The following is a 26,041-nucleotide window of genomic DNA, read 5'->3' on the forward strand; positions in this document are numbered from 1 at the left end:
ACAGGAGGTTCTTGGTAAAGGAGATCCTGTGAGTTCCGAAGCAGACAAAACTCAGTTTATAATTTAAACATGTAGCTATTAATGACAACGTGCAGCTTAGCTGCGTGAATTGGATCAAAGTCTTCTAGAGGTCACCCTGTAACGTCTGCTGTTAACACAAATGTCCATAGAATGTCTGGAGATGGAAAAAAAAACATGCCCAGTCTTTCTTCTCGAGCAAAGTGTAGTGAAAATTGGAGATCTGATAGCGAGAGCCTTTCCCAGCTCTGTTATTTTGCAGCGGCCAACAGGATCGCACGTCCGATTAATCTTAATAATTTCCCCTTCCTTAGAAGTTTCTTTTTTTTTTAGGATTGTCCCTTGTTCTCCTGTCATTTGTAAAATGTTGTGTTGTACGATCCCTTCTATGGTTTATGTTTGAAGTAAGCTTCCACTAAAATAAAGCAGAGAGATCAATAGTTGGATGGTATTTGAAGTGGAATCGAAAGGACAAAGTTAGTTAATTCAACCCGGCGGAAATTAAATGACCTTTAGAAGCAGTAGAATATTTCCGGAGGTATGTTATTTTTTGTGCTGCTTCAATACACACATATATATTTATATCAAAAGTTATGGTGGGTAAAGGTGATGGAAAACCCTTCCACTAAAATTAAGGGGGTAGTAGAAGCATTAATTAACCACTCATCTACAGACAAAGCCTGAAATCTCATGGTGCTGCCGCAACCACAAGGCATTCTGGGTAGGCGCATGCAAATAAGGTTAACAATTATCACCTTTGCCTCTATATCCACTTTATACATGGATCCCTTGAAAAGGTGATCATTGTATGTATATCATTGTATGTATATATAAGGTTTATGTATTATGTGTTTACGTTTGAAGGATATTTGCCCAGTGAGCTATGTCGATGGTCAGCATCTCACTGGCAGTATCTATTCATTATTTGCTCTAAGGGGCCAACACCACGTCTAAAATATATGTCCATCTAATACTTTTTCGAGCTTTGAATATATGGAGATAAAGCATCTTTATTTTTTTGTATGTTTTTTTTAAAGTTTTTGTATGCAGTTGCCTTTTTCTTTTTGCTTTATTTAAGTTCTTTTTTTCACTTATATTTAGTCCCTAAAGATCCAACTAAGTGAGTGGTGGAAGTGATCTGTGGCTTCAGAAGAAACCGAGTTCATGGAAACAAGCCAATATATTCATATTCATAGGTTATATGACCACTAAAAAAGAAGGTCAATCTCACCTGCATATTCCTGAGGAAGCATGGGTTTGCTGAGAACTTTCCGGAAGGCTGAAATCCACTCCGAACGATCCACGTCATTCTCACACGCGAAGAGGAACTTTCGGTCTGGAGTAACAATGGTGATCCCGTGTTGCCAGTGGTTCCCTTGAGTTGAGGACGGAAGTCCTTCTAGCACCTCATACTTATTCTCTTTGCTTCCGATAAAAACCTCCCCTCTGGCAAAGGCATCCTGAAGAGCGAAAGCAAACCCATCATCATATATATTCGCACCATATAAACCGAGGCCTTATTACTTCTGAGCCCAGAAGTAGAACGATGTAGAATCACCCACATGATTCAGATGGGTCAAAGTGATTTAGTGACCAAAACATCAATGAGTCCTTTTACAAAGTAACAGCAAAGTCACGTCTCCTGTATCTAATCTTTCTCAGACAGGCAGGCTTCGGAAATTGCCGAAACATAGATATAGATTTTATTCTTGCCCAAAATCGGCAGAGTTTGTAGAAAGCTAATTCCCGAAGAAAATAGACGCAGGATAAGGCAAGCGTTACAATGAGGGCATCACCCACAATACATAAATGACTAAAGAATGTCTGCGTTTTTAGGCATTTTCAGATGTTTTGACATTAACATTCTGAAGGCATCTGCAGAAGATCTCATGAGAGAACCACAAAATATTCACGTAGTTTTCAAGGACATTAAGTTTAATCTTTGTGATTTTTAAAATATTTTTATATAATAAAATATGGGAGAAAAAAGGGGTTTATCTTCAAAGGTCTACTAAGCCAGGATAAAAACTAAATTAAAATAAAATGAAAGGCCTTGCAGATCTTAATAATTATAGCCTATGAACGATGTAGACATTACATTATTTTAGTTTTATTCTTTGTATATAACGATTCTCACCAAAGGATCTTTGAAGTACATTAACCTTCTGTCATCCAGAGTGAACCATCGTTTTTTAAAGCCTTCTGTGTGCTGCAAATATTAAAACAAAAAAGATGGAGAAAGTTTTATAAACAAGTCCTGGAAATAAACATAATAAAATAAAAAAATATAAAAAATCACCTTCGAATATTTGACTTTTTGGGGAAGGAACCATTTAAATATAAGTCTATCGAGTACCAACAATGGTTTGGACTAAGAACTTCAAAAGAAAAAAACACGTTTTTTATGATGGCTATTTTAAAAAAAATTTAAATAAATGTCGGACCTCCTGGAGGGGAAATGCTTGGGAAATATATAATTACTGGCATTTGCTGTTTCAGTAGCGTTTGAATAAATTAAAACATTTCCTTAAATTGCATGAATTACATTAATTTAGAGACATTAACACTTTACCTTTGGTCCGGTTTTTTCCATAAATCCTTCTTTGAGAAAGTTTCTGGTCAACTTTGGAACTAGCTGTACGAATGAAGAAAAAAGTAACGGATTGTTAAACAAATTTGACCTGAAGAAGCCGTGGAAACATCTTTACCCTTCACGTCTGCCATACTACTTAAGATGTTCATAAATCCATTTAAGTTTTGGCCCTATAGGTTCGGCCATATAGGACCGGCACAAATAACGAGGATGCAAAATGCCTCTTAAGTTCTAGATTCTTTTTTAGATAATGTAATATCATCCCCTAATTCACTCACTTCGATGTTTCCGGCTACAGGATAGGCCACCTGTAAGTAGTGAAACCGTGCGGCGCGGATGGCATTGAACCAGTCAACAATTTCCTGGATCGAAAGTAAAGAAAACATTGTCAATTTTTTTATGTTTCTGTAGCATACCTACATTGCCTTGAAATGATACCTGTTTCTTAACCATTAAAGGAGACCTGCAGGCTTATTTTCCTGTTGAATGGATATTGGCGTCCGTGTTGTATGGATTCCAGTGCATTTTACTGCATGAATTATCAACCTGTGTTCAAGACCTTGACAAATCTGGGGACCTCAAAACACTGAATTGGAAAACACTTCCCTAAAATATAATTTAAGATGTATCTCCTGTTCTGACTGTATGTGTTAATTTATATTTTTTTATATGTGTGTTAACCACCCTATTTAACTTGTACAGCGCCGCGTAATATTTTGGCATTTAAAGGGTAATAATAAGAAACAAAAAATGTAATTCTTCCCGAGTCCAGAAGGTGGCGATCCGCTATACATATTATTGTTCTTCACCTGCCTTGTGCCAATGACATATAACCTTTGTTATTTATGCAGTTGCTATAGCAATAAGCCGACACCCGACGGCTACACCTTAAAGCAGGTCTCAGGTGTCTTTGATTTATGGTTATAATATAACCTGATCCGAACGCGTGACCTGTACTGGAACCCGGCAAACACTTCTGCTTTCCCCGACACCGACTACATTCATTCCGCTTCCTTCATGTAGGTTACAAATTAAAAGCTTACGTCTGCGATAACGTCTCAGGATAACGATTAACCCTTTCTATAGATGCCAGTAGTTTTCCATTGTTAAAGCACATAAGGGCACTGACAACTTGGTAAGATAAAACCACTCGGCGCCCCTCTCTCTCTTCTGGGCTTTAAAAAAAATAAATAAAAAAAAGGGCTTGGGGTGGCAAAGCGCCGCCCCTTCAAAAGTGCCGCCTGGAGCGGTTGCCCCACTCAGCTCTATTGTCAGGCCGGCCCTGGTTTCAAAGAACGTCAGCTAGAACGCTCACTGACGTAGGCGGGAATGCCCAATGATGTCAGTGGGAATGCTCGCAACATCAGTGGGCAGTTCTGGCCGCGTCCGGCATGGGTAGGCTCCGGGTAGCCGGAGGCCACAAGTTCCCAGGTATGCCTATGATAAGCTCCTGATATTTCATTTACGAGGCTCACATTATAGGCTACAAGAAAAACATTGTTGACATACAGTGGCGATATATTTAGTTTAATATCGAAGAGAAACGCTGGTCCCCGGGGCCCTTACCTTTCCATCATCATGATATACAAAGATATTCCTAGTGCTGTTATCCTTCAAATACGTGATCTGCAAACCATTTGGGTTTCCGATTTTGGCAGGCTGGAAAGTGGCATTTAAATGTTCAATTTTCATAATTGCTTTGGGTTCTCTTGCCTGAAAAAAAATAAAAAGAGAAAATCTGAGCAAGACAATAACTTTGTCATCAAACTATCGCGGAAAGCAGAGAAAAAAATTACTTCTGTGATCACTGAACTTAATGAGGTGTATAATATGCCACAATTACAATGAGTGCTTCAAAAGTGTGTGGGGGGGGAGGCAAATACTACTTGTCAATCGATGAGAATAATGAATATTTTTGTTATTTTGCAATTTTCATGAGAAGTATTTTGAGAATGATGGAAAGAATGAGGAAAGAAGAGAGAGGGGATACAATAGAAACATTTAAATACATAAGGGGATTATGTACAGGAATGAAGGAGGAGAGATGTTAGAATGAGAGGTTTGTGTCACGTGACGATCGAGTGATCCCAGCAAAAGTGATGAATAAATATGATTTAACAATTATTTCTGGAACAGCACGTTTAAGTAGAATAAATGTGAAAAGTGCGTAGGAATGTAAGAACAGTTTGTATAGCAGTTGACTTGAGACAATATGGAAATCACTAAATTCTGTTATTTCTACAAAAAGAGAATTAACCCCAAGCTGCCTACCCACTGTCGGATATACATAAATCAGCAGATAACTTTAATTGAATTAAGCCGAATTTTAAAATGTCATCCTGCTTACTCCGGCCATCACTTGTTTTTCAGATATTCCAATTATTTATTTTATTGCAATCAATTAATTTACATAAATCAGTTTTTTTAGACGAAATGTCATTATTTTACGGACTTTTACTGCTTCATAACGTGTTATTGTTGCTGAGAACTCCCGCCGCCCTAGAATCCCTTTAGAATAATCCGTCCTTCACAGAAAATCAAAACTGTCACAGCGGGGTTATTTGATGCTTTCATCTTTTATTGATTACAGTTTAATCTGTAAACTGCTGCTCCATAATATTACACCGGCATAGGTGCCAATGGTCCCAAATTTAACAAGGCAGTCCCAAACACCATACACACACCGCCACTTTACACATCACAGATTCCGTATTATGATGTCATCTGCACTGTACCGCACCTCATTACAGTCAAGATAAAAAGAATATCTGGAAATTGTAAAATATATTGGCAAATCATTCTTCTTCCATATTTGCATTTAAAAGTCTAGTGAGTCTTACAGCCTGGCTATTTATCAGCTCTGGGCTCTTGGCTAACTTGTCTCCTAAGTACCGCAGCCATGCGGATCAGTGTGATCAGTGTGATCAGCGCGATCAGTGTGATCAGTGTGATCAGCGTGATTAGCGTGATCAGTGTTATCAGTGCGATCAGTGTGATCAGCGTGATTAGCGTGGGGCTACCAGCTTGCCTCAGAAATGTGTGCATGAGCATGAATGCCTCCGAACTGCTGGTGCGCAGAAGCAGCCGCGTAAGGGCATAAATTACGCTGATTTTGGTTGCAAAGTGCATTAGCCTTTTAATGTGTTTAAAGGGGAAGTCCAATGGGAAAAAAAACATATTTCCCTCCTTGAGCATAAACCCAAGTGCTGTATATGGTAATGAGAAAGTGTCAGCGAGGGAGCGTGATTGCCGCACCTCGCGGTACCTGACGCAGGACAGGTGAGAAGAGAAATATATATATTTATATGCGATTTTTGTATTACTCACATCATTTTTGTTGAAATATTTCAAAACCCCTTCTCGTTCTGAAAGTACAAATTTGCGGCTTAAAAACTGCCCGTTGTCGCGGCCTCTCTTCCACAGGAGTCCTTCCCTGTAACCTGCAGGAGAAAGGGTCGCCATTAGTGTTTTCGTGATTTCAGGACGGCGTGGGTAAAAGGTATGGAGTCTATAGGGGAATGTTAATAGCTTTTATTTGTCCGACACAAAAAAAAGATGTAAAGTTACATGAGCTCTCATCTTAAGCCATCTTAACTTCCTGTTCTCATGATCTGCATGATTATTCCTCCCCATAAATTATCTGTGCTCTATAGTTAAGTTGCTCTATGTCGTTGACTTTTATATTGGTTTATGTAGTGTGATAAAAGCAACAGAACCGGATTTTTTCTGGCATCTAACGGGTTTACATATAATACATGTTGCAGAATCCTGGAACCCCGGGCATCTGTGGGATTTGGCAGAGATACGGTTACTCTCCGCACGAACCGGATCGAATGGAGTCATTCCCGGCACCATTTGCCTCGGACAAATTTTGCCAAATTCTCCCAGTTTACGACATTCAGCCAGGAGCCAGCGGCGCAGAATGGACCCGCAGAACATCGCGGCACAATTACTGTTACAGTGCTAGCCGGCGGCTTTAGTGCAAAGTAATGACTTATAATGTGATGACAATTTCCCAGTTAGTTCGTTTTTTAATTTGAATTTCCTTTGAACTGGAAGATAGCAGATTAGTCAAATTACTATTCTTAAAGAGACACTCCAGCCATCATATGATAGCTGTGCGGCCCCTTTAAATATTTGTGTTTTGCAAATGCATGGTATTCTGAAGAATCCCCCCATATGCGTTTACCCCTTTCCTTGCCCCCCGAGCTATTCGCCGGACACATTACCTGCATGCCATAGGCAGGGGTTTCTGCAGACCCTGTGTGCATCCGCAGAAAGCTTGCCCAATGATTTTGAGGGAGTTCATTTCTGCCACTGATAAGCAGCCAATCAGTGGCAAGAATCATCAGATCATTGATTTTTGTTTTGGAAGAATGCATTTTAAAGTACTCACAGAGGTTTGGGATTACTCACTGGGGGGTGCCCCATGCCTTCCCCCTCGGTAACTAACATACACACTCGCACACATTTACACACACACACTAACACACATGTAAACACTCAAACACACACGTACTTACACTAACATACACTAATATACACTCTTACACTCATACACTTTCTGAAAAACCACATACACACTCATTCTAACACATACACACTCATGCTAACACATACACACTCATTCTAATACATACACACTCATGCTAACACATACACACTCATTCTAACACATACACACTCACGCACTCCCTCCCTCCCTTTCGGAAAAAAACTGCAGGATTCGAGTGTCGACCCGGAGAACTGGAGCAACTTGGAGAGTTCCCTGAATGACTGTGATAACTTGCGTATGGCCTGCAATATATGAATGTGCAGCTATAATTTCAGGAAAGAGGCCTTAACATTAGAAATCCTAACATTCATGTTAAAACTGCTTGCCATGACATAACGGGTGAAGAGAACGCGATTAATATTCATTCATGTTAATTAAAGCAAGTACATGATTTATGCTGCATTGTAAATGGTACAAGAAGCCTCAGCCTTAAAGAGCTTTAAATCCCAGAGGTGTTAAGAGGAACAACGGGATTAGATGTAGGTGCAGCCAGCGGAGCAAAGTAATTAGACCCAGTGAAGCCAGTGACTGCGCTAGAGCAATTAAAGGCAGGGAAGGAATGACAAGTGGGGGAGAAATACGTTACAAGGATCACTATGGTTATTTCCGAGCCGGGCAACCAATGTCTTCCAGCCGCTGTGAAACTACAACTCCAATCAAGCTCAGCCAATGTCAGCTGTCGTAGGCATGAAAAACGGCAGAGAATGGGTCGGGAGGGACTTAGCAATATCCGTCTGGCTCCAGGGGCCCTGAGAAAAAAAAGTCATGCTATAGGCTTTAATTTTTATTAAACTGTTATGGACAGTCTCAGCCAACGTCCTGAAAGTGACTGACTGGTCTGGGGTGGAAGTCAGTGAAATGTAATGTGGGAATGACATCACAGCACTTGACATCATTCATCATCACTGCTACTTTAGGTGTCATCATCACAGGTGGAAATGTTGGAACTAAGTGAATAAGGGATAAACCAGGCCTATCCCCCCTCCCAAATACAGACTTCCAATTGGACATATTATCCGACAGCCCTAATTATGAAGAGCTCATTAGGAACTGGTTATTTTCCTGAAGTGTTTGTGAACCGTGTCCTTTTTATTTTAATCCTTCATTCCCTCGCCTCGCTTACTGTGAATTAAGGAGAAATGGGTACGTTGTTTGTGACACCGCATGAACTCACAGCAAACAAACTGCTATCATTAACACCATCATTAATTTTATCACCGAAGCCTTTCTTACATTGCAGCTGTGTCTCCGGCTTACTTGTCTCTGCATACAGTCTATTTAATGATTTCTCAGATGGGTCATATAGAAAAAGACATATATTACAGCAATTTTATGTCAAAGAGAGAATCCAGGGGTTGTTTATCAGACCTGTTGCTGAAGCCATATTTCTGGAAGGGAAGCTGGAGCGATTTTCAAGCAACGTGATATTTATGGAACTATTGGTTTCTTTGGACTGCATCGTCCTACATCTTTGTGAAGATACAAAAACCCAATAATGGGTCCCATTTCAGAGACTGAGGTCTTAGATGATGACTTGAGCTGGTTGGATAACGGGTCGTGTCTCAGTATGGCTGTCTGAATCTACGGGACATATCTAAGGGATGACGGATCACACGAGTCCTCGATCTGTGGATAACACGTGAGACGGGACATCCAGACCATGGGTCCTACAGGAGGCCTGGGTCAAACCCAAGGAAGGACGCCTCTACCATGAAAATTGAGTATGATGTGTAGCTCATGGATCATAATTGAGACAGAACACCTTGATCATGGTCACGCTTCATCACAAATGCTTAGTTAGCTCATCCTTCAGAGGCTGAAGGAGATACCAACCTTCTGACTGCTGTGAGATCCAATAAATTAGCAAGTAACAAACTCCAACAAAAGCCAACAAATACATAAAATATACATTTTGGAGTGAGGGGGAATAAAGAGTTCCTTTCATCTCGCTTGAGCGCTTTGTTTTGTTGTCGGTGGAACCGAGAGATTAATTGAGAGACGGACTGTTGGGTAATCACTTAATGATTAATGCCGGTTTTAAAAGGAATGACTCAGCCTAGCGACTTTCAGGAGTGATTTACAGTATCAGGCGCAGGAGTATAAATAATGAATAATTCATAAACAGATGACCTCACTGATCGATACCCCAGACAAGGAATTAAACGATCAATTCAACCCAAATAGCAAATACACCATAGCAACTAAATCTGCTCTAACCGCCGCATTCATACAATAATTAACCCTGTTATATTTTATATCTGGCTTTACATAGGACTCCGTCCGTCTGCCTGTCTGACCGGGAAAGCACCAAAAGAAAAGTCCTTTTAAACCAAAAGGTAGCAAAACCAGAGGTCTACAAGATGAGGGTAAAGGAAACCCTGATGAGAAATGCAAAAGTAATTAATGAGCCTAAAGAATTCCATGACATAAAATATAGAATAAATAATTTAATTTTCTCTTCATGGTTAAGTTAATTGGCTCTCTTGATACGTCCCCAAACAATAAAACATTAAATCTGAACCACTCGGCCCGTCTAGTCTGCCTGTTTTTTCCTGATGTAAAGACTCGAAACGTAATCAGTCGTTGGTCTCGTGTTAGATTTAGGAGCCATACACCTATCCCATCCACTCTATTAATCTCTACCACTTCTTCTGAAAGGCTATGCCACTCCTCTACCACTCTCTCAGTAAAGTAAAACTTCCTTGCATGTCTAGATTTAGATTATGATCTCCGTTTCTCCTCCTTTGAAATAAATGTCCTTACTGTACTTCGTCAAATCCCTTTAATTATTCACGTATCTCTATCACAGCTCCTCTTCCTCTCCAGGCCGTACAGTCTGACATGTCTTAGTCTTTCCTCCTGATTGCCCCCCGTTTCAGTAGTCGTCCTCTCCAAGATGTAAGAGGATGGGGTCTCCAGAATCATACACAATATTGCTAGAATAACTCTGACACCCTGGGCATACGGCTCCTGAATCTAAGACGGGACAAACGAATGATTCGGGTCCGAGTCTCTACATCAGGAGAGATGGGCCGACTAGATGGGCCGAGTCCACGTTTCTATGACTTTGCTGCTGGAGTGTGTAACTGCCCACAATGTAGTTGCCATTTGCTCAGTAAGAGTAAGTCCAGCTCGTGGGCCAGGCGTATAATTTGCAAGTTAAATTCAGTGGATACATAGGGATAACCGGAGATCGTCACTCTGAGTACCCTCAGGCAAACCCTCACTTGCACAAGCAGAGCTGTATACACCAGGTCTGATTGCGTAGGCTGCACATGGGGATCCATCACTGAATGGTCTGCGGTGATTTAAGCGGTAATGGCCCATTTCGCGTCCCCTGCCGTTCCACATACCCCAGATATATCCCAGTTTACACACACCATCCCCGAATACAGTCCCTTCCTCTGCTCTCTGTAGGGTTTCTATAGAATACTTCAGTAGGCCAGAACGGGTGCTTTTGGGCTACTAGCTCCGGCCTTCAAGTTGCCAGCTTCCCCCAAACATTATATGCAAGAAGATATTTTACCGTACAGCCTTAGAGATGTTCTCCGGTGCATTTGAATTATTAAAGCCCGATACTTAGAATAGCCATGGGGGATGGGGATTGCGAAGCGTAATTCAGGACTCTCTTTAACTCCTTTCCTGCCTTCTACAGCTGGAGTCCGTGGGAACGAAATGCCTATTCAATTCATAAAAACAATACCTTGGGGTCATTCCAGATCTGCCCCCCCCCTGTCCTCATTAGCCCCCTGCATTGTTCAGCTGGAAGGCCAAATCTGGCAGTGTTTTACGCCCTGAAACATCAATATTTTAAAGTTCTAAGCCCAAGCTCCTCGTTCATGTCTGACATCCCCTTTGCTTTTATTTGCCGGCACAGATGACAACTGACCTACTTTATGCGGAGTTCCGTTAACCCATCAAACACACAATGCTAAAGTGAGCAACGTGAAACTAATATTCTAAAAGAGGGAAAAAAAGGTCAACAAAAAATGTCCACTATTTCAAGTACAGATGGGATTTTTATCATTTTGCCATAGCATCTTCATACCGGGGCTACCTGATTTATATATATAGCTGGATTTAAGAATGTTTATTTTTTGGCTTGATATTAATGCTTAGTTTTGATAACTGATAATGGGTACGCTGGGTACTTTCCATCAGTCAAGTTGGTTGACAACCTGTGAGAACGTTTCTTCTTGACCCCAAAGGCAATCAATAGTTTTACTTCAATCAATATTGCCTTTTATAGAGTTAAGTAATAAACATGCATTTAACCAAGGCATCAAACCGCAAAAAACGTATTCCACATGTTAACTGCCCTGACTTTTACTTTGCTTAACGTGATGTCTCTTTTCCCGTAACCTAAGAGGGTGACCCTCTGTTGTCTATAATTTTCTACAAATGGAGAGTATTATAGATTGTAAACTCCATTGAGCAGGGTCCCCCTGACCTCTTTGATATACAGAAACAATTGTTATGTTATGCACTACTTGTTGAGAGGGTAACAAGACGTAACAAGATCTCTTTAAGAATAAAACAGTATTGGGTAATTGGTGGGGGTCTATGAAACACTGGATACTCCATACTTCTCTACTATATGGTGTTGAGGGGCTCATGAGATCTTAGGGACACTCCAACCATCATAAGCACTTTAATGTATATGACAGGCGAGAGTACCTTTATATTTACGGGGAGCCCAGAAAATCCTCCATATTGATTTGCCCCCTCCCCAGCCCAACGCTGGTTGCCGCACTTTCACGTGATATGCTTACCGCCAGTCAGCTCCAGTGGTGGCTTGGCAAACGTTGCTGGGAGGGACCCCCATTGTACGCAAGCGCGGAAAGCACTTCCATTGATTTCAACAGGAGTGTTTCATCGGCACCGATTGGCTGCTTGAACTCCCGCGAGAATCGTCAAACCCCGCAGAAGGAGGGGAGCTGCAGTTTCTACTGGAAGGTGTTTTTATTTTAAATAATGTGTACTAAGGTACTCACAAAGTACTTTGAATAAGTATTCTCCTTCGGTGAGGCTGCCTAGGACGTTAAACTGCCTTTGTAGAGATGAAAGGAATTGGTTACCCAGAAACATTGTAACCGAATCACCCACTTAGTGCACTTGGAGGAAAACATAAATGACACCAGGGCTTTATCTATCGGCGGCATGAGTTTTGTTCTTTTGTTTTGGCAAATAAACAGAAAGTGTGAAGCCTTAGAGGACGTCGGGGGAGATCGTATCGGCGGCAAGTAAATTCTCTGCAAATCTCCCAGATGAATGCTTCTCTTTGAGTCCTGATTGACACGGCGTCTTTCTTGGCGGTAATTAGAGTGCACTAAAGGGGTCCGACATCTAATAAGTGATTGGGAATGTCTGTCTCCACTTGACTTGTGGCACAAATAACTTCAGAAAACTAACCGCAGGTTAGACTTACTCTCCCGATCAGGCCTGCAGTAAATGAGACAATTATTTAGCAGGTTTAGAGATGGAGCGAGGTCTCCGGGGGGCTGACCAACCAAATCCTCCATGAGTCAAGCCGAAGAGATCATTTAGTCCTATCGACAGAGCGCTAAGCATCTTTTTTAGTACAAGGGGCAATTTTAGCCACTTTTTTTGTATATGCTAGCAATAAGAGCTTCTATGAGTACAAATGCCCAAACCATAGCTGCCAATAGTTCCAAAATCGTTAAGACAGTCTCAACGTGCAAACCAAAACAGCGGGAGTATCCTTTTACCCATACCCCGGACATTTCCGGTGCCCAAACAGATCATGAAGGAGCTGGAAGCAGGGCCATGATGGATCTCCTCCGCCGGCTCATGATCACTTAGCTCTGTGGGACAGCAAGACAGTGCCTGACAACCAGGACTGTCCTGTGGAAGCTGGGATGGTTGGGAGGTATGCTTTAATATATTATTTTATGCTGTCTTTGCCGTTTTGCTCTCAAGGTCACCCATATGAGCGAATATGAACACAGAGGAATGCGGGGAAACCACATTTTACTAGGAATAAATCTGTAGCCATTTGATCAGATTACAATGTATCATTTGCCGCTGGCACAGATCTGAGTTTTGGTTTATTTTTCCTATGTGAGCAACGGGGCTGGCAGCCGGTAATGAAGCATAAACAATACGGCGATAATGGATGACCCTGTGCAACATTTACTTTGGATGAAAGGGCTGCAGTTAAATACATGTTGCAGTTGGCACTACTTTACAGCAATCCATCATCCATTTGTAGTCTTTTGTCTCTTAGGACGGGCCGGGGAGAAAGCAACACATAGTGTGTTTATATGTGAAATTGTCAAAGACAAATACATTATTCTTAGAAACGTCTTCAAACGATAAGTCACAACGGCAAAAATGGCCCTATTTGGCTTTTTAAAATGTTAAGAGGTATGGGAAGGGTTAACTGTCCAGGAACTAGGTGCATGGGGACCAGGAAGGAGGTGGTAATTATGGCTGCATTTACTTTCCAGGTTCTTTAAAGTACAAACACAACTTCCAATGTGCAGGGCTTCAGAGAAATGGAAGGAGAGTTGGTGATTCCCGGTCAAAACCGATGAAACACAAAAGAGGATAGTAGCGATACATTGAAGCCATGTCTATTTTGGCTCTCATGGTGCTCTTAGAAAATTGTCCTGCCCCATGGAAAATCCACCCCTGGAGGTTTTGGAAAAACTGACAAGGGCAGGTAGACAATGTCATGGACAAGTACTCAAGGAGGAACCTGACGCATCATGGAGAGGGAACGTTTCATGGCGAGTGAGGGTAAAATGAAAGAAAAAAGGGGAGTTTAAGGGTATAGAATAAGCAGTAAGTTTGATTTAGGCATGTATTAATTTATTTTCCAAAATTTAAAATAAAAAAAGGGTCAAGGATCATTTGGGTTGTGGATCCTGGTTGACGTCAGTCTGCCCCTTCTCCAGGTGCTTTATAAATAAATCATAATTATAATACACGATGACTTGTACTCGCTAGTAACTCTGCTCGGATATGTACTCCAGGATGCCTTGTTATTCAGTGTTAGAGGGGAAAGAGCTCAGATGAGTCATCTGCTTATGACAACATAATGATGTCATTTACTTAAAAAAAGCATGAGGATAGTCTTCAGTGACACACACATGGAGGAAATATCATTAATTATTATTATTATTATTATTATTATTATTATCTTTTATTTATATATTGCCAACAATTTACCCAGTTTTAACTCAAAATCTTTCATTACATATGTAGTAGTACAACAATAGCAAAGTCTATTTTCACACAAACCAGATCCATCATTTTCTATAACCATATTTTAAGCAGGAATATGTGAACCCCAAATATTAGAGGAGGTGGAGGGATAAAGATGGCACGTTATCTTATGGGAGCTTGATGCTGCTACATTATCACTATTGAGCTCTGTCCTCCTTTCTTCCCAGCTGGATTTTACACCCAGGAGATAGGCCAACCATCCTTTGCTGTTGTATGAGCTAAGCCATGATACAAGGAAAGGGGCAAAATAAGGCTCCAACGCATACACCACCACTGATCAGCTGTGTCAAGCCAGGCAACGGGCTGGAGCTTGATTATCCTACATCGATCTACTCAACAATAAAAGATGCCGATAAAAAAACTTTTAGGAATTAACCTCAAACAGGATATGTATATTTGTATTTTATTATTTATTATTTATTAAAATAAAGTCCTAAATTTGATGGTACCCCGGGACTCAATTTTGTTTACTTCTTTTTATTCAACTCAGTCTTTGATGGCTGACAACTGTCAGAGACAAATTATACACAACAGAATCATACTCCGTAGCTAAATGTCTAAAGACGAGGGGGATTTAACAGTTTTGTTTTTGTCCCGACGATCTCCTGAGGAAAGGTCATTTCTGACACAACCTCACTGCAGTTTTCACACATTTAGTCTTCGGATGTTGAAAGACGAGGCGTGAAAGGTCCGTAGTTCACAACCATTTTCAAACAGCGTCTTTGGAATAAGACAAAACACCGAGAGCGATCAACCTTTGTCAGATCTTGAAACCAGCCTCTAAAGTCCACATGTTGGACAAGGCATCAAGAACAGTTACAGTGAAGGAATAACACCCATTAGCGATTCACAGAACGTGTAGACTTGTTTCAAGAAGATGCTAAGTATGCGTTTGAGGACAAAAACACCCAAATTCTTTGGACTTTTTCCTTCAAACCTCCCTCCATCAAACGGTCTAAATTTTGCAGCAAGAGTGCTTCCCAATCCCCTGCATTTTAAAGCCGCCATTTTGAATAATTGTGTCCTTGGCCAAAGACTTGCTTACTGTTATTTACGCTAAATTTTCCTAACTGGTAATGGAGGCAGCGTCTCTGCCCTTACAATAAAAGTGGAGAATTTTAAAGCACAGCAGGAATAAAAATTGCTGGGATTCCAGCTACTTCAAACCCATTACAGTTGGCGTTCTTCATAGGCCAGCGGCTCATCGCCCCAATTAATGTTCTGTGAAGAGTCTTGCTGGGAGTTCCAGCACAGAGACGCGTATGAGTATGTGAGTGCTTACACTTAAAGTATTTTAAATTGCAGATCCGTTATTGAATTTATTCATGACTTCCATCAGCTAAATAAAAAATAAGATTTACAGCCCTGATGACAAGAGATCAAACTGTCTTATTTTCATCCTCTTTCAACGTCTAATCCACTCTTCCCTGTCTAGCTTGTCTTTGCGTCTATATTTTTCCACTTGACTTCATACAGCTCTCCCTCTCCATTCTAAATATATATTTTTGCTCAGTGTCATTACATGGACTTTTTATAACAGATTTACAGAAATAAACATGTGCTACCGTATAGATATAGCAGTCATGACAGCATGATCTGGGTTCCAAGGGCTTCATTATCAATACAGAGTGACATAAAACAGCAAATGTAATCTAAGGACAGTCAATGATCCCCAACAGACTAGTAGACCTTTTATTTAACATAAGGATGGGGCTGCTGAATGACTTTGATCATTATCCGTTCCATACAATACATTGAAATTAGTAAATTGGTATCTGATATATTAGCTAAGCCAACTTCTCTCTAGAAACCTTGTATTCCTGATTGTGTCCATATAATAACCATTTCTTAATAAAATATATATTTTTTTATATGTTGCTACAAACCAAAAAAAAAAGTGGTTCTGGCAAGAAACGTCCCCTTTCTGAATAATGAACTATTACATCTCCAGACTGTGCCGTCAGTACATCAGCAAGTTCTGCTTATCGAGACATTTCGTAATTAACACATTCTCACTGTGACGACCACATAGTCGGCTCGGAAAAAAAATACATTTTCGTTCGGTCTGACTTCCTTTGTGGCAAACGCACATTTCTGTAGACTGGTAGCACTGTAAATCTTAAATACACGTATATTCTGTTTCCCGAAAACCAGTTTCAACTAGTAGTAAAAGCCATTATGGGGACTGATATATCATACATATACACACATGTTCCCAAGATATTATCCCCCCCCCCCGCCATTGAAAACTAACTCTCATGGAACATGCAGGTTAGTGAAATTCCGAGCTGCTTGCTTTTTCCAACTCTCATTCACTTTTGTCTCCTGCAGGCGAGTGCATGCGAGGTGTGACTTTTCTCTGGTGAGTGCTTTAGTGAATTTGCAAGTTGGACTTTTATCAAACTCAAATTTTTTCCCCAACTCTCAAGCACCCAAAAGTTTAGTGAATAAAGACAAATGTATTATAACTAACGGCAATGGACCTTGTGATCCGCGCATTTTTTGGACGACAGGCCCACTTTAAGAGTTATTTGTTTTATTAATGTCAATATCCAGTTGAAGGAAGAATTTTTAATTATTACCTTTGCTGAAAAAATAATATACGTACCCCATTTGGGGAGGAACAATGTTTAGGGAAACAGAAGGGAAATACAAGGTTTCGTCTACAAACCTTCCACAATGTATCTGCCGGCATTCATGTTGACTGCCGGTTACTATGACAACATCCAATCAATCAGAATTTTTTGGTTCATGGCAGCATCAAAAATACATAACTGATACCCTTTTGTATTCATTATCAGGTTGAAAAAAAAGGTGAGAAACACTGTCTTTGGGGGTTTATGGCCAATCCTTGACAGTGACACTGTAGATATTGTGGACTACCGTTTGAGTATCATTGGAGTCACAACAAAAAAACTAAATTTAAGAATAGCTTATGTAGCTTTAAGCTGAACAATGAGCTTAAAATACCATTTCCAAAGCAGAACATGATAATGATATGCCGGTTAGCTGAAGGTCAGGTAACGCAATCTCAGCACAGTTACAATAATTACCAAAAAAAAGAAGAGCAAATCTTCTAATCCTATTGAGCCTTATTACCGACGCACGGCCGCTCTTGACGGATTTACCTACATAAATATTTAGCATAAACAGTGAAACCAAGGGGTTGTCTCGATCTCCCACTGAAACAGACGATACGAGTGAAAATAAGAATGAGCTCCTTGAGCTGTTCTTACAGGGCTTGTGTCAGCGTACAGAGATTTCCTTTGTGACTTTGGTACTTGTCTTCAACCCCAGAACAAGATGTCACTGTTTACCAAGACAATACCGTCCTTGCAAATATTAGTCATGTGAGTGCAAGGGAAAAAAAGATAGCTATTCTTTGTCCCTAAATGGAATTTTTACATCCAAGAAGGTTGGATCGTTAACCTCTTGGGGATCAGGGCTGTGCGTACAATGCATTATGTCCTTCCCACTGATTTTGTCCTATTCTAGTACATTGGGCAACAGAAAAGTTTCCTATGAAGGTTTGATCACATAGACCTTTTCAGTTTATATGCCCGCTTTGGTGTCACATGGAAATTAAGTGTCAGAAGCAAATTAACGAGAGGGGACAAAATGTTATATGATTAAATCATTATTATTCGGTAGAGTAGGTGGAACAGCACCTTTAATAAGCATGGAAATTAGGGTAAAATGGCATTATTGATTTCCAAAATGAATATAAATCTTCAATGACGATTGGAGATCTAGGGTCTGGTGCTGGCAGCGAGTATCCAGCGCATGTACATTGCTATATATGCATATACTTTATATTACAAAGGCCATTCTAAGCATTATTTGCACACGATGGCTGAAGCGTCCCTTTAAATTGCCCATCAGGATCCAGATTGTAAGAATGGTAATTCTTTCTCTTTTATAACACTTGGTAGTTTTAACCAGCAGGAAAGCTGGATTCTTCGTGACAAGTGAAATCCCAGAGCCGTTCGGATGAAAAGAACGGATGCATTATCGTATTACGCTAAATGAAATGTGTTACATTGTGGCAGCTAAACTTTTGACTCAATGACATTTATACAGGATAGAAGAGTTCACGCACCAAAATGTAGGATTTACACTTTCTAAGAAAAAAAAAAAAAAAAAAAAGAAATTTAGCATTTCTGGAAGATGCACAAAAATAGAGCTTGAAGAGCCAGTAAAAAAGGAAAGTTTGCACAATTGTTAATGGGTTCATCTACCTTCTCCCGCGTGTCTACTCACGGACAATAAGATGACACCTGAAGTGTTGATGACAATCTCGGCTGACTGGGAAGTGAGAAGACACGCAGAAGAAGGTAAGATAAGGTAATGGGGAGGAAAAACCTTGCAGAAACTTAGAAAAGGAAGCTAAGATGGAAGCTCTCATGTTATAGGCAGTGAAATAATTTGGCTGAACGCAGGGCAGAGCCCCAGCTGACCCCACACTTAGCTCCGCATTTCCCGTCTCTGACTTAACTTCCGCACACGGAGCAGTGGCCCCCAGTTTTGTGGGAGACTCGCTGCTGCCCCCCTAACTGTCACCCTAGGCCAGAATATATCACTGTGAATAAGGAGAGATCATAATACATATATTCCTTTTTGTAATCCATGAACAGCATTATAGCCGTTTACGTACAGAACTGTAAAATGTATATTTGGGAGAAGTGGCAGATTTATTTTAACACGCCATATGGAGTCCTAAATATATTTGTAATTAAAATATTTCCTGCATTCCAAGCTAAAGCCGTATAATACAGCAGTGTTAAAACACATATCATGTATTAACACATAGGCAATATCCGATTAGTTTGTTTTAGGAGCTTATTATACATTGAACATTGTAATAGCTATATATATATATATATATATATATATATTGCTATTAAAATATATGACATACCCGAACTAAAAGGTTTTAGGTTGTGTGTATATATATATATATATATATATAATGGGGACTGGTCTGTATTTATTGAAATGTAACCTAAATGAAATGAAACCTACCCATTTTTTAGCATAATTAAATGTAATTATTGCCATTGTTTGGTGATTTTTTTTTCAGTATCTGAAATAAATGCTGGAGACATTTGGTTTAGGGGATTTCTTTTACAGGGATCTGATTTCTGGGGCAAAAGCCCCGCTGTCAGGCGCTCTGCCGCTGCATTACCCCAATGCTCTTCTGAATTCAATTGTTCAACTCTCCCCTGAGCCGATGTCTTGGCCATTGCCTATCTATGAGCAGATCTGGGCTTACAATAAGAATTTCGAGCATTGTAATGCAAAGAATGCACAATTCCTTCAAAACCTTAGGGTAACAATATCACAAATGTAGAAAAAAAAACACTTAAAGGATAGTTGGCTGGGTGTGTAAGCATAAAACATGAAAGACAAATAATAAGAAAACAGATTATGATAAAGTATGACATGGTAACATTTTTTTTGCTTCACTAGCCTTAATAGGTAATCTCCAAAAATATGAATTAAGTCTGGCTGGAGAGATAGAATTCCCTAAACTCCATAACTTTTAAATAAAATCAATAAAATACAACATTTTATGAATATTATAAAAAGGTACTTTGGGAAAACTACATAACTAACAAACTATCAAACTATACTAAAAATAACCTCATTTTTCTGGAATGTCTGTAATAACTACGACTTCTAATGGCTAACCGTCCCCAAGGTCACGTACTACAACTATAATAATTGAAAAAGAAATGTACGCCGTGTCAGCACTGTGGAACAAAAATGCGGTTTTTAATAAAAAAGGATTTTCATATTGCCATCCTTTGAGCACTTAAATTAATTATCGTGCAGGAGACATGTACGTAATTATTAAATATAAAATAAAATGAATAGAGGTCTAAGTGATGTTAGAGAGCACCTGCCAAGTGCCAAAGATAATTTAAAAAAAAAAATATATTATTAATATATCAGCCAAGGGGATTTGAAACGTGTTTTGTTACGGGTAGACGGCACATAAGACCCATCTAGTCGGCCCATTTTTCCTGGTGTAAAGACTCAGACCTTAACCAGTCCTTGGTCTTGTCTTAGATTCAGGATAACCATATGCCACGAGCTCCCTCACTCTGTTAACATAGAAAATATAACCGGTCAGCAGCAAGCACAGTAGGCGCGTCTTTTATTGCAATCTCTAAAAAAATATGCCATATGGTGCGCTAAAATATTTTAACAGAACGTATAAGCAGCTTATTGTTGAGAAGTTTATTTTTGGCGACAGGTCTACTTTCAATGTCCTTGTATTTAGATAGAAGTAAGTAGGTAGTTATGGAGAGAGACAGACAGAGGGACATTAACACACCTTGCAATGGTTGGCCTTTAGGTGAAGGCTCAACTTGTTAGGAGTGTAAGCAGACTCAGACGACTCCACCTCCTTAGTGTTTTAGTTCCCTGTTCTTTGCTTTTGGGGGGTAGAAGGATGCTTTTGGCTTAGGTTGAATGTAGCTCAATGGGCGTATCCACTACACAAAGCCCCACCTCTTCTGGGGTGTGGTTCAATTCAGGGGTGGGGCAAGCCCCAGATGGACTTCACTAGACTGGCTGTGGATGAGAAGTAGGTGGGGAATGGGTTGAACCTAGGTGAGGAGTGGGCGTGACCCAGCGCTGCTCTCCTGCCGAAGATTAAAGAAACTGGCCCGGGGTGTCCCAGAAGCAACATTTCACCTGAGACTCCAGGTCAAACCCTATTAAGTTTCCAGGTAGGTTAATGAGTTACCAAAAGTCTGGCTTGGCTCTGGCTTGGCTCCTGGGGCACCAGTGGGCGAGTCGCATGGCTCTTGGTTTGCCAGACTACGATCTACTGCATGTATTAATGAATTAACATGCTCGTTCTTCAAAACCAGTCCAAAGAGTGCGAGCCGCTAAACTCTACAATTGTCTCTTTTATTCATTGGTAAAAGAGTTTATCACAGGTGCTGGCTCTATACTGTTTACAGAAGTTACGATAAAACAATTTTCATGTAACTTTGACAGGATAATTGAACTCCTTTACAACACAGCTATTCTGAGCAAAAAATGAATTTTAAAATGTTTTCCGTGAGACGTTCCAGTGCCAAATCAGCAAAGTCAGCTTTTTTAAGATTTCCTTTTCGTGTTTTAACCTTGAGCCATGCGATCGTCCGATACGATGTGCTTCACCGGCTTTATATGTCAAGGTGAACAATCTCTCTTTGCATCATTGAACTGTTAAAGCAGTTGTCCTATAATAATTGTATTTTTTAAATTTAAATACTGTGCTTATAATGAGACACACGCATTTTACAGCTGTAAATATAACTTAAATTCTAAATGCATTCTTGATGAAAACAAAAATCAATAACGGTTCTCTAGAGACAACACTTTTCTTTCAGCACTATGTATGGGTCAAATTGCTTGTAAATGTATAGATCAATTTGAATGATGGGCACAAATGCAGCCAACAGTGAAAGAAGAAATATAGATTACTGCATTGTAGAAACAATTTTTTTATATATATTTTTAGATTAGATTATACATTTCTAGATATTATATTCTAAAATATGTCCAATCAATCCTTATTTCATGAACAGTAAAGGGCTGATTTGCTAACAGCCGGGGGAGTTATTTCATGGACTGGTTTAGCTTCTAGGTAGGAAACAGTAATAAAGTACTTAGAAATTGTTTAACAGTTTATGTCAACCACAGGATTATGCAATTATGTTACACAAAAGAAGCCGGTATGGCGCATGTATAATGTTTCTGAATTTTAAAGGAAACAGTCGTTGTTACAACTTTAAAAATGACACAATTCATTTTGAGATACATATCTAGTGTTTCTAAAATTGCTTGGTATCTCCTTGGATTTATTTGAAAACGCTCTTTTCATATGAAATAGGCAGTAGGCGTAGGGAGTAGGCAAGCACAATGCTGTATTGCGAATTTAGGGTTTCTATGGCAACAAGTAACATTTGGTTACCAAAGCTGGCGAGTTTCTACATAGAACCTTTGTTATGGGCTGTAATATGTAAATATTTTTGAAAGGTCTCCGGGTCAGATCATTAAGCAGGGAACTCTGTAGTTAGCATCTTATCTGCTTTCCCGGCACAACGCCAAATGCATGCTGTGCCAGAATAGAGAAATATAAAAAAAAAAGAAAAACCTAATAAACATGAATTATTAAATTCCCCAAATTTCAGCAAATTCAGGAATTAATTGTGCATGGCATGCATAAATAAAGTGCTCTGTAACACTGATTTACAGGCTGCATACAACAAATAATAAAAGTCATATCAATTAGCATTTTTAATTTTAAAATCACATAGTAAAATTCTAAAAAGTCTATGGATCCTTACTGCTCTCCATTCTATCATTCTAATGGGTTTCACAGCCCAGAATTTAATGAATTTAATTTAACAAATTCAGTAGCTAGTCCTATTAATTCAGTCCATTGTCTTCCTCCTGATGTAAGGCCACATGGTACATCACCTGGCCACACTGCCAGAGTGAAATAAACAGTGATTTGTTTCATGATGCATAACCTTACATTTTTCAGTGTTGAACTACGCCTTTTATTTTGCTCCCCAACTAAGCCCTCTTTCTTCCTAAACCCGTGCAGAGAAAAACCAAGTTGCCAAATCCACTCCCAAGACATCAATAGCTATATTTTCCCAGAAAATGCAGACACACAGCAAATTAGCATAGCCGTATTGTCTTTTTAGTGCAGCTAAAACAATGAATAATTAACACAGTACATGGTGATGTAAAAGGGAAATAATAGTGGTAGAATTTATTGTTCAAAGAAATACAATTCTCTCTCTTAGTAAAAATATATGAGACGCATGATCCTAGAATATCTGTTTTAGGTTTTAGTGATTTACTGAAAATCAATACTAGCTATTTTCTTTTACCCTGAATATCTATGAGTTACCAAAAAGCGGTTCAGTTGAAACACAATTCCCTACCTGCAGAATAAGGTTCCTGCTTTTCAATATAAATAAACTCCTTCCTTTCGTACTTGGCTCTGATCCATTGCTCGCGGAGAACTCTGAAAATGAACACATAGGACACAAAATTCAGCAAACCGCATGCTCCCGACACAAACAATTAAAGAGCAGTTGTATACCAGAGTCATTAAACTGCAAGTCCCATCATGGTCAGCAAGCGTTTCAGGAAAACAGAAATTCTACATACAAGATACCGCTAGAATTCTAGTTGTTGTGGACTAGAACTCCCATCATGCCTTTTCGATGTATTTTTAAGGTGGCTCACCCAAGATTAGCTAAACCAGGCTAAGTGTATTAGAATTTAATCAGTGCGTTGGTTATCAAAAGTGAAGTAAGATGTGCCAATTCATCCAAAAACAAGATGCCAAAAATTATTTCGAAGTCAAGGGCAGTAAGCACACAATAAAATATAACAAGGTTTTTAGGTTAAGTTTCTCAAGCTAATAAAAATATATCTAATATGTGCTTGATAGGGATCAAAATTTTAAATTTGTTATTTAAGCCTATTCTACCAGAAATAATATGCATTTTGCACAACTAACTCCATTCATATGTTACAGAAAGGCATGGGAATCCTTAATTCAAACCCATCGGTTCCTTGATTTACAAATAGTAATATAGTAATTCAGATTATTATTATTATTATCCTTTATTTATATAGCGCCAACAGTTTACGCAGCGCTTAAAAATTGAAATTTTTTTTTTTCAGATTGAAAAAAAAGACACCTCAAGGTCAAAGAAGTCCATCAAGGTCAACCTTACTATTAATGTTTTGAAGTCCCCTGTAAAATTTAAACAAACAATCATACTGTGAGGGCATTATAATAACTACACTCTATTTTACTATAATCATAGTTATACATTAATAATAATTACAATAATATATTCGCTCCATCTAGTGTGTCTGTATTTCCTGATGTAAAGACTCAGACCTATCCAATGCATGTTTATATTCCCTTACTGTATTTTACCTCTACCACTTCTGCAGGAAGGCTGCTCCACTTATATACCATGATGGTTATATCAGCTATACACAGCAGCTAAAAGGGAATATCTTCTCTAGGTTGTCTTAAGTTCATGGGAACTTCAGCTGGAGAATTACTGGTTGCTTAAGCCAGTTCCCTTAAAAGCTTTAAACTAATGAACCATTTCAGGATAATCATGTCTATAAAAAATAAATTGTCTACAAACCAATACCCATTTTGACACATATTTCTCATTTTTTGTACTTCCTCATTTACTTATAGAATTGCTGAATAATTTCGGTGTTACAACATTCAGTAATAGCGTCACAATACAGTCCAATATACCGGGACAAGAACCGGTTATGTTGTGAATAATTCTGCGTATCAAGGTGACGGCTGCTGACCCGAGGCATCGTGTGAAACCCAAGCCACCCAATACGTGCCGTGACACGAGACAGCTTCGCATGAGTAGCGCTCTATGGCATTGACTACTCTATACAGAATACGTTACGCTGAGAGTTGTAAACCCAAACCATGCACCTCGTTTGCTTCACAATACAAATGTGTTACCAAAACCACACGCCGGAGACATTTCCACCAGAACATTTCCAACTTAACACAAAATCCTCTGTGACGTATTCACTGCATGCTTATAAACCTATTTTATTAGAGCTGCTTATTCGATGGAAGCCTTAATAATAACTTATTGCGGTGTATTACCTGCTAAGTAAACCTAGCAATGCTTTATCTTACTGCAGTTATGCACATAATAAATTACGGCTTATTTAGTTGAGGCTGATGAATGTCAAATAACTAAACAAATATTGACATAAAAAGACACAATGCTGTTTGTGGCCGTAATGGGGCATGTACAAGTAACCTTTAATTGCTAAACTTCATACAACATATTCAATACAACATATTCAATACAGATTTGGGGCCTTGTTACGTCTAGTAAGCATTCCTGATAGTTCACTGATACAGTTTAGCAGGTAAAACCCCTGCGGTGCGGCTACTTCCTGCATCCACAAAAAACGCTAAGATTTAGCATAAAAAAAAACATAAAAAAGGTATAAAATTCACATTATACCTCTGGTTATTCTGTCGTGTGTTTTGGGGCCACAAGGACGTTAAGTGCTTCATGTATCTGCTATATTGTATATACCTTTGTATCTGCTATATTGTATCATGAATTCAAAGTAAGCACACAACGGCACCCCATGTAATTTGCATGAAACCATGGGCTGCTCTGGGAAGGAGTCCCCATAACTCGTATAAAACTTAAATAACCTAGATATGAAGAGGGCACCCGACTAATAATTATATTGCTAAACCTAATCGCGTGAGAACCCAGTGATGACAATGTCATCTAAGTTGTGATTCATTGAGGCAACACCCAATGGATAATATTTAAAATGTTGGGCTGCACTCCAGAAAATCCTGTGCACCCCAATTAAACAATTATTAAAACAAATTTACATAAAACTGCATTATATAGTTTGTTCAAGATAAGGTTTTCTCGGACAACTTACTGGCAATCCAATGCAGTAGGCTTATAATAAAATGCTGGCACTTTAGATTCAAACTTTTGTTGTGCTACCTTATTTCCCAGGCAGGACATATACTACAAAAAAAAACAGACATTTAGTATTAGTTTTCA

The 26,041-nt window shown here is 39.3% G+C and overlaps 1 protein-coding gene across 1 annotated transcript in view; it reads right to left on the reverse strand.

Moving 5' to 3' along the window:
* Positions 1-404: 404 nt before the first annotated feature.
* The window catches only part of LOC149283513 (arf-GAP with dual PH domain-containing protein 1-like), a 39,195-nt gene continuing 13,558 nt past the window's right edge, over positions 405-26,041 (reverse strand). Inside the window, exons 3-11 of the mRNA XM_089497417.1 lie at positions 25,914-26,005; positions 23,375-23,457; positions 5,939-6,051; positions 4,178-4,324; positions 2,890-2,973; positions 2,591-2,653; positions 2,156-2,227; positions 1,250-1,478; positions 405-433 (exon numbers count right to left, since the gene is read on the reverse strand). Of these exons, the coding sequence (XP_089353543.1) occupies positions 405-433; positions 1,250-1,478; positions 2,156-2,227; positions 2,591-2,653; positions 2,890-2,973; positions 4,178-4,324; positions 5,939-6,051; positions 23,375-23,457; positions 25,914-26,005 (912 nt within the window). The remainder of the gene's footprint in view (positions 434-1,249; positions 1,479-2,155; positions 2,228-2,590; positions 2,654-2,889; positions 2,974-4,177; positions 4,325-5,938; positions 6,052-23,374; positions 23,458-25,913; positions 26,006-26,041) is intronic.

This window comes from Sceloporus occidentalis, unplaced genomic scaffold (genome assembly GCF_023333645.1).
Source record: "Sceloporus occidentalis isolate IW3139 unplaced genomic scaffold, rSceOcc1.0.p SCAF_103, whole genome shotgun sequence".
NCBI lineage: Eukaryota > Metazoa > Chordata > Lepidosauria > Squamata > Phrynosomatidae > Sceloporus > Sceloporus occidentalis.